Raw genomic sequence first — 15576 nt, forward strand, 5'->3', positions numbered from 1 at the left:
AGACAAAATGAGGGGGAAAAAATCCAGAAAATCACAATGTAGGATTTTTAATGAATTTATTTGCAAATTGTGGTGGAAAATAACTATTTGGTAACCTACAAACAAGCAAGATTTCTGGCTCTCACAGACCTGTAACGTCTTCTTTAAGAGGCTCCTCTGTCCTCCACTCATTACCTGTATTAATGGCACCTGTTTGAACTTGTTATCAGTATAACAACTCCACTATGGCCAAGACCAAAGAGCTGTCAAAGGACACCAGAAACAAAATTGTAGACCTGCACCAGGCTGGGAAGACTGAATCTGCAATAGGTAAGCAGCTTGGTTTGAAGAAATCAACTGTGGGATCAATTATTAGGAAATGGAAGACATACAAGACCACTGATAATCTCCCTCGATCTGGGGCTCCACGCAAGATCTCACCCCGTGGGGTCAAAATGATCACAAGAACAGTGAGCAAAAATCCCAGAACCACACGGGGGGACCTAGTGAATGACCTGCAGAGAGCTGGGACCAAAGTAACAAAGCCTAGCATCAGCAAGGGCATTGAAGATGAAACGTGGCTGGGTCTTTCAGCATGACAATGATCCCAAACACACCGCCCGGGCAACGAAGGAGTGGCTTCGTAAGAAGCATTTCAAGGTCCTGGAGTGGCCTAGCCAGTCTCCAGATCTCAACCCCATAGAAAATCTTTGGAGGGAGTTGAAAGTCCGTGTTGCCCAGCAACAGCCCCAAAACATCACTGCTCTAGAGAAGATCTGCATGGAGGAATGGGCCAAAATACCAGCAACAGTGTGTGAAAACCTTGTGAAGACTTACAGAAAACATTTGCCAACAAAGGGTATATAACAAAGTATTGAGATAAACTTTTGTTATTGACCAAATACTTATTTTCCACCATAATTTGCAAATAAATTCATTACAAATCCTACAATGTGATTTTCTGGATATTTTTTCTCATTTTGTCTGTCATAGTTGAAGCGTACCTATGATGAAAATTACAGGCCTCATATCTTTTGAAGTGGGAGAACTTGCACAATTGGTGGCTGACTAAATACTTTTTTGCCCCACTGTATGGATGAAACTGATCTGTTATTGTCAGCCCATCCAGGTACTGTTGGTATCAGTGGTAATGTAAAATATCAGGCTATTCAGGTAATTTCCTTCAGAATGACCTCGACGGGACCGCAGTGGAGAAGGTGGAAAGCTTCAAGTTTTTCGGCGTACACATCACTGACAAACTGAAATGGTCCACCCACACAGACAGTGGTGTGAAGAAGGCGCAACAGGAGGCTGAAGAAATTTGTCTTGGCACCGAAAACCCTCACAAACCTTTACAGATGCACCATTGAGAGCATCCTGTCGGCTGTATCACCGCCTGGTATGGCAACTGCACCACCCACGACCGCAGTGCTCTCCAGAGGGTGGTGCGGTCTGCCCGACGCAAATTATCTGCCCTCCAAGACACCTAGAGTACCCAATGTCACGGGAAGGCCATCAAGGCTGGGACCGAGAGACTGAAAAACAGCTTCTGTCTCAAGGCCATCAGATTGTTAAATAGCCATCACTAGCACATTAGAGGCTGCTGACTATATACATAGACTTGGAATCACTGGCCACATTAATAAATGGAACGCTAGTTACTTTAATAATGTTTACACATTTTTCATTACTCATCTCATATGTATATACTGTATTCTATTCTACTGTATATTAGGCTATGCCGCTCTGACATTGCTCATCATATATTCTTAATTCCATTCCTTTACTTAAATGTGTGTATATATGTTGTGAAATACTTGTTAGATATTACTGAACTGTTAGAGCTACAAACACAAGCATTTCGCTGCACCCGCAATAACATCTGCTAAACACGTGTATGTGACCAATAAAATGTGATTAAGTTAATGGAAGTGCAGCACAGACACGAAAGTCCATCCCTGGAGAGTCTCTCACTCTGCTCCCATCTGGTGGCCAGACAGTGTTACTACTCCTCTCCATCAGAGAGACTGGGTACAATGAGGAATATCCCAAACAGACACACAAAGTATCCAGAAACCACAACAATACTCCACGACAAGCTTTGGTTAAATGTCATGTTTATTCTATCGAGGAGGAACAGTTTAACAATGAACGAGAAATGAACAGGGGGTTTACAAAACAAATGAAAAGATAGAGAAATTATATTCACATATTCAACAATGACGTTGAATGACGTTAATAATGATGACTTAAACTCCCCACATTTTCACTCTGGAATAAACTTCTCTGTGTTGGGTTTGGTTTGGATCGAGATGGCACACACACTAAACACAAAAACACACTGCCCAGGGTGCCAGGATGCATCTATGAACATCTCAGAGTGTGTGTGTGTGCATGTGTGTGGTATGTATGGTGTGTGTAGGTCTCTGTTATTAAACAGTAGACATTAAGCCTAGCCAGGATTTGAGTGGAGATGTCTCATAATAATCGTCCTCTCCTCAGTGAGTGAGTGAGTGAGTGAGTGTGAGAGAGAGAGAGCATAGACATGTGTGAGTGTACGTGTGTGTGTTGTGTTCACTTCTTCTCCCCCTTGTCGTTGTACTCCAGGAAGAAGTCGTTGCAGGCGACGGTGAGCGCCCCCACCAGGATAACAAACTCAGTGAAGTCCACCTCTCCATCATTGTTGGCATCCAGGTCCCCCATCACCTTGTCCACTGCTTCCTTGTCCTGGGCATTCTGGGTAAGGGAGAGAGGAAGACTTTTACGCTGTGTGTCTGTGCGTGTGTGTCTGTGTGTGTGTGAATCTCCTTACCCCCAGGTAGTTGCCCAGCTCTGCAGAGAGCATCACTTTGAGCTCTGCTCTGCTCAGGGTGTATTTGTCGCCCTCGTCTCCAGAATACTTATGGAAGGTCTGGATCATCAGCTGCATGGCAGTCTCCAAGGTGGACACATTCTCTGTTTTGGTAGGGTTAGACATACTACAGAGGTAGAAAGACAATAGACATGGTTAGGATAATGAGCAGGTGTTTCACATTGTAGTAGGACATCAAGTGATGTAGCCTGTGCAGAGTGTTTGTATTTTCTCATGGATGCTGAGCCAGGATCAGAGGGATCAGTCAAACACACTGTAGAGAGCAGTGGAGGCTGGTGAGAGGAGGACATCTCACAATAATGGCTGGAATGGAGTGATATCAAACACATTAAACACTCCCCCAAAAAATTGTGTTTGATATCATTCCATTCCATTATTATGATCCATCCTCCCCTCAGCAGCCTCCACTGGTACAGTATCAACTGAGTTAGCAATCACCATGTCTGCTGAGCACGGCAGGACAGATAGGACGAGAGAGAGAGGGATGGATGAATAGACAGAGAGAGCTGCTTGTTCCTCAACCCTGTCTAGTTCCTGAATTAGTCACAAGTTTAAAGTCATCCTACCCAACACCTGAAGAACTACAAACCCCAAGAGTCCTACTACATTACTAAAGCCCCAGACAGTTAGCCATGGAGTATGATGATGATTGATGATTAGTTTCCCCACTTAAGGATAAGTTGATCCTGGATCTGTGGGGAGCCACATTGAGACACTGTAATGGAAAGGAGATAGGTAATAGTGAGCAGGATATGTGAACCCCAGCCTTCTGATAAGAGTGAAACTCACACCAGGTAGAAACACACCTAGCTCTAACTCTAACCCTGTCTCTAACCCTATAGCCCTGTCCTATCCAAACCAGTACAGGAGGAACTGGGACCATAAGAACCTGAGCTAGTCTCTACCTGAGCTGGACTGGATGGTTGGTAACAGAGGAGACAGGTGTATGTATCCCACCACCCTGCCTCCATCCCACTCTGCCGCCATCTCTTTATCCCACCCCGCCTCCATCTCTTTATCCCACCCCTCTACCTCTCCTCTCCATCCCACCCCTCTACCTCTCCTCTCCATCCCACCCCTCTACCTCTCCATCCCACCCCTCTACCTCTCCATCCCACCCCTCCACCTTCCCTTCGCACCCCATCTATCTGTCGATCCCATCCCACCCCTCCACCTTCCCTTCGCACCCCATCTATCTGTCGATCCCATCCCACCCCTCCACCTTCCCTTCGCACCCCATCTATCTGTCGATCCCATCCCACCCCATCTATCTGTCGATCCCATCCCACCCCTCCACCTTCCCTTCGCACCCAATCTATCTGTCGATCCCATCCCACCCCTCCACCTTCCCTTCGCACCCAATCTGTCGATCCCATCCCACCCAATCTATCTGTCGATCCCATCCCACCCCATCTATCTGTCGATCCCATCCCACCCCTCCACCTTCCCTTCGCACCCAATCTATCTGTCGATCCCATCCCACCCCATCTATCTGTCGATCCCATCCCACCCAATCTATCTGTCGATCCCATCCCACCCCTCCACCTTCCCTTCGCACCCAATCTATCTGTCGATCCCATCCCACCCAATCTATCTGTCGATCCCATCCCACCCAATCTATCTGTCGATCCCATCCCACCACCTTCCCTTCGCACCCCATCTATCTGTCGATCCCATCCCACCACCTTCCCTTCGCACCCAATCTATCTGTCGATCCCATCCCACCCCATCTATCTGTCGATCCCATCCCACCCCATCTATCTGTCGATCCCATCCCACCACCTTCCCTTCGCACCCAATCTGTCGATCCCATCCCACCACCTTCCCTTCGCACCCAATCTATCTGTCGATCCCATCCCACCCAATCGATCTGTCGATCCCATCCCACCTCATCTATCTGTCGATCCCATCCCACCCCATCTATCTGTCGATCCCATCCCACCCCTCAACCTTCCCTTCGCACCCCATCTATCTGTCGATCCCATCCCACCCCATCTATCTGTCGATCCCATCCCACCCCATCTATCTGTCGATCCCATCCCACCCAATCTATCTGTCGATCCCATCCCACCCCATCTATCTGTCGATCCCATCCCACCCCATCTATCTGTCGATCCCATCCCACCCCTCCACCTTCCCTTCGCACCCCATCCCTTCCCCACCTCTCCATCTTACCTCCACCTCTCCCACCCCTCTTCCCTGACCACTCTACTTCTTTCTCTACAATTACATTTACACTGTATCAAATTAACTTTATTCCAACAGAAATCTGAGGTTATTCTGGTTTAGGAAAAATATAGATTTGCCTCCTTTGAGCAAGATATTTACATAAACAGAAAATAAAGAAGAAAGAGAGAGGTCAGTCAGGACAGAGGAAACACAACAGGTCAGAAACTCTATAGAGGCTAACATGACACCAGAATAGACCAGGGAATAGACATGAAATCACCAAACACACAGAGTAGTGAAGTCTACAGTACAGGCTGTGTGCTTTCCCCTCTCTGTAAAAGTTATATTGACGTTGTTTAGGGTTACAGCAACACAAACTTTGTATCATTGTCTCTAGATCCCAAACAGCTGAAATATATTTCATCTGCCCCACATTTTACCGTGCTAGACAGAACTACCTCCTGAAGAGCAGAAGGGCTGAATTCTTTTGCCTGTTGCTGAAAAACTGCATTCATTCCTGAGTCAACCTTTCTTCCTTACCTGAGCAAAGGAGGAGTGCTGGCCTGCTGTTGGACACGTAGAGGGAGAGTAACGAAGAGCGGTGAGGAGGGGGAGATGGACAGCCTCTTAAATACTTCTCTCCCTCCTCCCACTCCACCTCTCTCCCTCCTTCCACTCCACCTCTCTCCCTCCGCCTCTCTCCCGCCTCCCACTCCGCCTCTCTCCCTCCTCCCACTCCGCCTCTCTCCCCTCCGCCTCTCCTCCCACTCCGCCTCTCTCCCCTCCTCCCACTCCGCCTCTCGAACCCCCCCCCCCCCCCTCGAGAATACTGGAGAACACTCTAGCAGTTTCACCTGTGAGAGATGTGAATTAAATCTTAATGAAATCATGAATTATCCTTCAAGAAGTTTTTGAGAAAGCCAGGGAGATGAGGAGAGGGAAAGCAGAAGAGGAGAGGAGCAGAGGGAAAGCAGACGAGGAAAAGAGGAGGAGAGGGGAGCGATGTGGTGTAGCCTATTTATCCACTTTGGCCACAGAGACAAGGTGCAGAGAGCCACAATGGAGCCAAGGTGCAGAGAGAGCCACAATGGAGCCAAGGTGCAGAGAGCCACAATGGAGCCAAGGTGCAGAGAGAGCCACAATGGAGTCAAGGTGCAGAGAGAGCCACAATGGAGCCAAGGTGCAGAGAGAGCCACAATGGAGCCAAGGTGCAGAGAGAGCCACAATGGAGCCAAGGTGCAGAGAGAGCCACAATGGAGCCAAGGTGCAGAGAGAGCCACAATGGAGCCAAGGTACAGAGAGAGCCACAATGGAGCCAAGATACAGAGAGAGCCACAATGGAGTCAAGGTGCAGAGAGAGCCACAATGGAGCCAAGGTGCAGAGAGAGCCACAATGGGGTATCACTTACGGTCTCAGTCAGTGTGCTATAGTAGCAGTGGATTACCATGGCCCGGGCCTGTAGCCATATTGTACTGCGTGTCAAAACATAGGCCAAGGGAAGCAGTGAAAGCGTGTTTAGATAAACAGGAGAAGCCCTGGAGGAAGGTGAGAGGCCCTGCTATGGCGTCGACAATATTCTTTCAAAGATGCATGCCATCCACAAGATCAAAATACAGACCATCTCAATACTGGAAAATATTTCATTTACAGTTTTCCACAATTGTTTACACATGTTTGCTGAATCATTGGGCCATTTTCCCAAAACACTAAACACAAAACTCTACAAATCTGTACCAATAGCAAACACTGCATTCAAAACTGTTATTGCTTTCCATAATGTTTTTTTTTGCATCAAAATGACACACATGAATAGATCTGTCTACCAACCAACAACACACTGATGTGCTCAACACAAAACACTGAATATCCCAGCATTAGGTTTATGATGTGCTCAACACAAAACACTGAATATCCCAGCAGTAGGTTTATGATGTGCTCAACACAAAACACTGAATATCCCAGCAGTAGGTTTATGATGTGCTCAACACAAAACACTATGAATATCCCAGCAGTAGGTTTATGTTGTGCTCAACACAAAACACTACTATGAATATCCCAGCAGTAGGTTTATGATGTGCTCAACACAAAACACTACTATGAATATCCCAGCAGTAGGTTTATGATGTGCTCAACACAAAACACTATGAATATCCCAGCAGTAGGTTTATGATGTGCTCAACACAAAACACTATGAATATCCCAGCAGTAGGTTTATGATGTGCTCAACACAAAACACTGAATATCCCAGCAGTAGGTTTATGATGTGCTCAACACAAAACACTATGAATATCCCAGCAGTAGGTTTATGATGTGCTCAACACAAAACACTGAATATCCCAGCAGTAGGTTTATGATGTGCTCAACACAAAACACTATGAATATCCCAGCAGTAGGTTTATGATGTGTTCAACACAAAACACTGAATATCCCAGCAGTAGGTTTATGATGTGCTCAACACAAAACACTATGAATATCCCAGCAGTAGGTTTATGATGTGTTCAACACAAAACACTGAATATCCCAGCAGTAGGTTTATGATGTGCTCAACACAAAACACTATGAATATCCCAGCAGTAGGTTTATGATGTGCTCAACACAAAACACTGAATATCCCAGCAGTAGGTTTATGATGTGCTCAACACAAAACACTATGAATATCCCAGCAGTAGGTTTATGTTGTGCTCAACACAAAACACTACTATGAATATCCCAGCAGTAGGTTTATGATGTGCTCAACACAAAACACTACTATGAATATCCCAGCAGTAGGTTTATGATGTGCTCAACACAAAACACTACTATGAATATCCCAGCAGTAGGTTTATGATGTGCTCAACACAAAACACTGAATATTCCAGCAGTAGGTTTATGATGTGCTCTACACAAAACACTATGAATATCCCAGCAGTAGGTTTATGATGTGCTCAACACAAAACACTGAATATCCCAGCAGTAGGTTTATGATGTGCTCAACACAAAACACTATGAATATCCCAGCAGTAGGTTTGTGATGTGCTCAACACAAAACACTATGAATATCCCAGCAGTAGGTTTATGATGTGCTCAACACAAAACACTGAATATCCCAGCAGTAGGTTTATGATGTGCTCAACACAAAACACTGAATATCCCAGCAGTAGGTTTATGATCTGTTCAACACAAAACACTATGAATATCCCAGCAGTAGGTTTATGATGTGCTCAACACAAAACACTACTATGAATATCCCAGTAGTAGGTTTATGATGTGCTCAACGCAAAACACTACTATGAATATCCCAGCAGTAGGTTTATGATGTGCTCAACACAAAACCCTGAATATCCCAGCAGTAGGTTTATGATGTGCTCAACACAAAACACTGAATATCCCAGCAGTAGGTTTATGATGTGCTCAACACAAAACACTACTATGAATATCCCAGCAGTAGGTTTATGATGTGCTCAACACAAAACACTACTATGAATATCCCAGCAGTAGGTTTATGATGTGCTCAACACAAAACCCTGAATATCCCAGCAGTAGGTTTATGATGTGCTCAACACAAAACACTGAATATCCCAGCAGTAGGTTTATGATGTGCTCAACACAAAACACTACTATGAATATCCCAGCAGTAGGTTTATGATGTGCTCAACACAAAACACTGAATATCCCAGCAGTAGGTTTATGATGTGTTCAACACAAAACACTATGAATATCCCAGCAGTAGGTTTATGATGTGCTCAACACAAAACACTATGAATATCCCAGCAGTAGGTTTATGATGTGTTCAACACAAAACACTGAATATCCCAGCAGTAGGTTTATGATGTGCTCAACACAAAACACTATGAATATCCCAGCAGTAGGTTTATGATGTGCTCAACACAAAACACTGAATATCCCTGCAGTAGGTTTATGATGTGCTCAACACAAAACACTGAATATCCCAGCAGTAGGTTTATGATGTGCTCAACACAAAACACTATGAATATCCCAGCAGTAGGTTTGTGATGTGCTCAACACAAAACACTATGAATATCCCAGCAGTAGGTTTGTGATGTGCTCAACACAAAACACTATGAATATCCCAGCAGTAGGTTTGTGATGTGCTCAACACAAAACACTATGAATATCCCAGCAGTAGGTTTATGATGTGCTCAACACAAAACACTGAATATCCCAGCAGTAGGTTTATGATGTGCTCAACACAAAACATCCCAGCAGTAGGTTTATGATGTGCTCAACACAAAACACTGAATATCCCAGCAGTAGGTTTATGATCTGTTCAACACAAAACACTATGAATATCCCAGCAGTAGGTTTATGATGTGCTCAACACAAAACACTACTATGAATATCCCAGCAGTAGGTTTATGATGTGCTCAACACAAAACACTACTATGAATATCCCAGCAGTAGGTTTATGATGTGCTCAACACAAAACACTGAATATCCCAGCAGTAGGTTTATGATGTGCTCAACACAAAACACTGAATATCCCAGCAGTAGGTTTATGATGTGCTCAACACAAAACACTACTATGAATATCCCAGCAGTAGGTTTATGATGTGCTCAACACAAAACACTGAATATCCCAGCAGTAGGTTTATGATGTGCTCAACACAAAACACTACTATGAATATCCCAGCAGTAGGTTTATGATGTGCTCAACACAAAACACTGAATATCCCAGCAGTAGGTTTATGATGTGTTCAACACAAAACACTACTATGAATATCCCAGCAGTAGGTTTATGATGTGTTCAACACAAAACACTACTATGAATATCCCAGCAGTAGGTTTATGATGTGCTCAACACAAAACACTGAATATCCCAGCAGTAGGTTTATGATGTGCTCAACACAAAACACTACTATGAATATCCCAGCAGTAGGTTTATGATGTGCTCAACACAAAACACTGAATATCCCAGCAGTAGGTTTATGATGTGCTCAACACAAAACACTACTATGAATATCCCAGCAGTAGGTTTATGATGTGCTCAACACAAAACACTGAATATCCCAGCAGTAGGTTTATGATGTGCTCAACACAAAACACTGAATATCCCAGCAGTAGGTTTATGATGTGCTCAACACAAAACACTGAATATCCCAGCAGTAGGTTTATGATGTGCTCAACACAAAACACTGCTATGAATATCCCAGCAGTAGGTTCATGATGTGCTCAACACAAAACACTACTATGAATATCCCAGCAGTAGGTTTATGATGTGCTCAACACAAAACACTACTATGAATATCCCAGCAGTAGGTTTATGATGTGCTCAACGCAAAACACTACTATGAATATCCCAGCAGTAGGTTTATGATGTGCTTAACACAAAACCCTGAATATCCCAGCAGTATGTTTATGATGTGCTCAACACAAAACACTGAATATCCCAGCAGTAGGTTTATGATGTGCTCAACACAAAACACTACTATGAATATCCCAGCAGTAGGTTTATGATGTGCTCAACACAAAACACTACTATGAATATCCCAGCAGTAGGTTTATGATGTGCTCAACACAAAACACTGAATATCCCAGCAGTAGGTTTATGATGTGCTCAACACAAAACACTACTATGAATATCCCAGCAGTAGGTTTATGATGTGCTCAACACAAAACACTGAATATCCCAGCAGTAGGTTTATGATGTGTTCAACACAAAACACTACTATGAATATCCCAGCAGTAGGTTTATGATGTGTTCAACACAAAACACTATGAATATCCCAGCAGTAGGTTTATGATGTGCTCAACACAAAACACTATGAATATCCCAGCAGTAGGTTTATGATGTGTTCAACACAAAACACTGAATATCCCAGCAGTAGGTTTATGATGTGCTCAACACAAAACACTATGAATATCCCAGCAGTAGGTTTATGATGTGCTCAACACAAAACACTGAATATCCCCGCAGTAGGTTTATGATGTGCTCAACACAAAACACTGAATATCCCAGCAGTAGGTTTATGATGTGCTCAACACAAAACATCCCAGCAGTAGGTTTATGATGTGCTCAACACAAAACACTGAATATCCCAGCAGTAGGTTTATGATCTGTTCAACACAAAACACTATGAATATCCCAGCAGTAGGTTTATGATGTGCTCAACACAAAACACTACTATGAATATCCCAGCAGTAGGTTTATGATGTGCTCAACACAAAACACTACTATGAATATCCCAGCAGTAGGTTTATGATGTGCTCAACACAAAACACTGAATATCCCAGCAGTAGGTTTATGATGTGCTCAACACAAAACACTGAATATCCCAGCAGTAGGTTTATGATGTGCTCAACACAAAACACTACTATGAATATCCCAGCAGTAGGTTTATGATGTGCTCAACTCAAAACACTACTATGAATATCCCAGCAGTAGGTTTATGATGTGCTCAACACAAAACACTGAATATCCCAGCAGTAGGTTTATGATGTGCTCAACACAAAACACTACTATGAATATCCCAGCAGTAGGTTTATGATGTGCTCAACACAAAACACTGAATATCCCAGCAGTAGGTTTATGATGTGTTCAACACAAAACACTACTATGAATATCCCAGCAGTAGGTTTATGATGTGCTCAACACAAAACACTGAATATCCCAGCAGTAGGTTTATGATGTGCTCAACACAAAACACTGAATATCCCAGCAGTAGGTTTATGATGTGCTCAACACAAAACACTGCTATGAATATCCCAGCAGTAGGTTCATGATGTGCTCAACACAAAACACTACTATGAATATCCCAGCAGTAGGTTTATGATGTGCTCAACACAAAACACTACTATGAATATCCCAGCAGTAGGTTTATGATGTGCTCAACGCAAAACACTACTATGAATATCCCAGCAGTAGGTTTATGATGTGCTTAACACAAAACCCTGAATATCCCAGCAGTATGTTTATGATGTGCTCAACACAAAACACTGAATATCCCAGCAGTAGGTTTATGATGTGCTCAACACAAAACACTACTATGAATATCCCAGCAGTAGGTTTATGATGTGCTCAACACAAAACACTACTATGAATATCCCAGCAGTAGGTTTATGATGTGCTCAACACAAAACACTGAATATCCCAGCAGTAGGTTTATGATGTGCTCAACACAAAACACTACTATGAATATCCCAGCAGTAGGTTTATGATGTGCTCAACACAAAACACTGAATATCCCAGCAGTAGGTTTATGATGTGTTCAACACAAAACACTACTATGAATATCCCAGCAGTAGGTTTATGATGTGTTCAACACAAAACACTATGAATATCCCAGCAGTAGGTTTATGATGTGCTCAACACAAAACACTATGAATATCCCAGCAGTAGGTTTATGATGTGTTCAACACAAAACACTGAATATCCCAGCAGTAGGTTTATGATGTGCTCAACACAAAACACTATGAATATCCCAGCAGTAGGTTTATGATGTGCTCAACACAAAACACTGAATATCCCCGCAGTAGGTTTATGATGTGCTCAACACAAAACACTGAATATCCCAGCAGTAGGTTTATGATGTGCTCAACACAAAACATCCCAGCAGTAGGTTTATGATGTGCTCAACACAAAACACTGAATATCCCAGCAGTAGGTTTATGATCTGTTCAACACAAAACACTATGAATATCCCAGCAGTAGGTTTATGATGTGCTCAACACAAAACACTACTATGAATATCCCAGCAGTAGGTTTATGATGTGCTCAACACAAAACACTACTATGAATATCCCAGCAGTAGGTTTATGATGTGCTCAACACAAAACACTGAATATCCCAGCAGTAGGTTTATGATGTGCTCAACACAAAACACTGAATATCCCAGCAGTAGGTTTATGATGTGCTCAACACAAAACACTACTATGAATATCCCAGCAGTAGGTTTATGATGTGCTCAACTCAAAACACTACTATGAATATCCCAGCAGTAGGTTTATGATGTGCTCAACACAAAACACTGAATATCCCAGCAGTAGGTTTATGATGTGCTCAACACAAAACACTACTATGAATATCCCAGCAGTAGGTTTATGATGTGCTCAACACAAAACACTGAATATCCCAGCAGTAGGTTTATGATGTGTTCAACACAAAACACTACTATGAATATCCCAGCAGTAGGTTTATGATGTGCTCAACACAAAACACTACTATGAATATCCCAGCAGTAGGTTTATGATGTGCTCAACACAAAACACTGAATATCCCAGCAGTAGGTTTATGATGTGCTCAACACAAAACACTGAATATCCCAGCAGTAGGTTTATGATGTGCTCAACACAAAACACTGAATATCCCAGCAGTAGGTTTATGATGTGCTCAACACAAAACACTATGAATATCCCAGCAGTAGGTTTGTGATGTGCTCAACACAAAACACTATGAATATCCCAGCAGTAGGTTTATGATGTGCTCAACACAAAACACTGAATATCCCAGCAGTAGGTTTATGATGTGCTCAACACAAAACACTGAATATCCCAGCAGTAGGTTTATGATGTGCTCAACACAAAACACTGAATATCCCAGCAGTAGGTTTATGATGTGCTCAACACAAAACACTGCTATGAATATCCCAGCAGTAGGTTTATGATGTGTTCAACACAAAACACTATAAATATCCCAGCAGTAGGTTTATGATGTGTTCAACACAAAACACTGAATATCCCAGCAGTAGGTTTATGATGTGCTCAACACAAAACACTGAATATCCCCGCAGTAGGTTTATGATGTGCTCAACACAAAACACTATGAATATCCCAGCAGTAGGTTTATGATGTGCTCAACACAAAACACTATGAATATCCCAGCAGTAGGTTTATGATGTGCTCAACACAAAACACTATGAATATCCCAGCAGTAGGTTTGTGATGTGCTCAACACAAAACACTATGAATATCCCAGCAGTAGGTTTATGATGTGCTCAACACAAAACACTGAATATCCCAGCAGTAGGTTTATGCCTTTTGCATTGTCAGTGTTACACTGTAGCTGGTTGTAAAATATTGTTACAGTAATGTATACCTACTCAAATATACATAAATAAACACATACAAATGCAATACAGTAACAAAAACATTGTCATTTATTTCCAAAATGCTGTATTTTTTAACACTCTGTCATGCCCTGACCTTAGTTCCTTTTTTATGTCTCTGTTTTAGTTTGGTCAGGGCGTGAGTTGGGGCATTCTATGTTTTTGTTCTATGTTTTGTATTTCTGCTTTTGGCCTAGTATGGTTCCCAATCAGAGGCAGCTGTCAATCGTTTTATCTGATTGAGAACCATACTTAGGTAGCCTGTGTTCCCACTATGATTTGTGGGTAGTTGTTTTCTGTTTTGTGTATGTCACCTGACAGAAATGTTTCGTTTCTTCCTTTCACTTTGTTATTTTGGTTTTGTGTGTTCAGTTTAATAAATTAACATGGACACTTACCACGCTGCATATTGGTCCGATCCTCCCTACTCCTCCTCAGACGACGAAGAGATTCGTTACACACTTGTGTTTTGTATGTAACACTTTCTGTACCCAACAGGAGAAAAACAGGAAAAACATTCAGTAAGATAAAGGGTTTTCTGTACAAAAATGAAAGTGGCTCATTCCTTTAAAACTCTAAAGACAAAAACACATGCAAAATGTAAGAAAGAAAAACATTAGGCTACATCCTGCTGTAATGTCTGCTTCAGACTCACATCCTCAAACACGTAGATCCCCTGAACACAGCTCACTCTCCAGATCCCAATCACCTGAATTCTAGTTACCTGTATGTCATTATCACACACTATTTAGTTCAGTTCTTTGCACCCCGTCACTGTGAGGTATTGTTTGTTTTGTGACACACGGCTTGCAGAGCGCTGTGGTGCCCATGATGGGCTTCTCCTGTGAATGATAGTTTGTCTGCCTCACTAACCACGACTTTTGCCTATTCCCTGCCTGTACTTTAGCCTATCGGATTTCCTGTTCTCTACCTATTGCCTGATCTCCTGGACTACGTCATTAGCCTTCTCCATGCCTGTACTGTTGCCCTTTTGGACCCCCTTCTGCCTGCCCCTGGACCCAGCTACCTGCCTCCTCCTGTGTATGACCTTCTGCCTGCCCCTGGACCCAGCTACCTGCCTCTTCCCGTGGTCCTATGCAATAAACAACGCTTGAAACCAGCGCTGTCTCCCCTCGTGTTCATTACACCTGCCTCCTATTTTGGTCTGGCCACAGCACCTCATCTACATCACAAGCAATGTTCTCCCTGGCTAAACAGAGGGGAAAGAATCTTCTGGAGTGACAGATCCAGCCGCTGAAAGCCCCCACATCAACTTCACCACATGCATCATCCATTGCCTGGAGAAGAGGCGTGTGAGGGGATGGCGGTCATACACCTTCCATCACCATGCCGAAAAAAACTATTCAATTGTGTTTAGGAATGGAGAATATGGTGGGAGGTATAGAACAAACTGTGGGAGGTCGATGGACCAGAGCAGCCCGGTGGAAACTCACGTTGTCCTAGATGACAACATACCTGGGCTGCTCTGGTCCACCCCTCTGCTCGGCTGGAAT

The 15576-nt window shown here is 43.2% G+C and overlaps 1 protein-coding gene across 1 annotated transcript; it reads right to left on the minus strand.

Moving 5' to 3' along the window:
* Positions 1-2079: 2079 nt before the first annotated feature.
* On the minus strand, positions 2080-5618 carry LOC110508441 (protein S100-A1-like). The gene is made up of 3 exons (XM_021588963.3): positions 5561-5618; positions 2792-2957; positions 2080-2715 (listed from the first exon to the last, which is right to left on the minus strand). Exons 2-3 carry the CDS (start codon positions 2954-2956, stop codon positions 2554-2556), a joined length of 327 nt encoding a protein of 108 aa, XP_021444638.1. The 5' UTR covers position 2957; positions 5561-5618; the 3' UTR covers positions 2080-2553.
* Between the last annotated feature and the right edge of the window lie 9958 nt (positions 5619-15576).

This window comes from Oncorhynchus mykiss, chromosome 3, assembly GCF_057628025.1.
Source record: "Oncorhynchus mykiss isolate SJ-2025 chromosome 3, ASM5762802v1, whole genome shotgun sequence".
Classification (NCBI taxonomy): Eukaryota; Metazoa; Chordata; class Actinopteri; order Salmoniformes; family Salmonidae; genus Oncorhynchus; species Oncorhynchus mykiss.

Excerpts from the sequence above, each read along its gene's own strand:
- LOC110508441 (XM_021588963.3), bottom strand. The coding sequence starts at position 2,956 with ATGTCTAACCCTACCAAAACAGAGAATGTGTCCACCTTGGAGACTGCC. Across the intron at positions 2,716-2,791 it reads AGCTGGGCAACTACCTGGGG|AATGCCCAGGACAAGGAAGC; the intron begins GTAAGGAGATTC and ends TCCCTTACCCAG.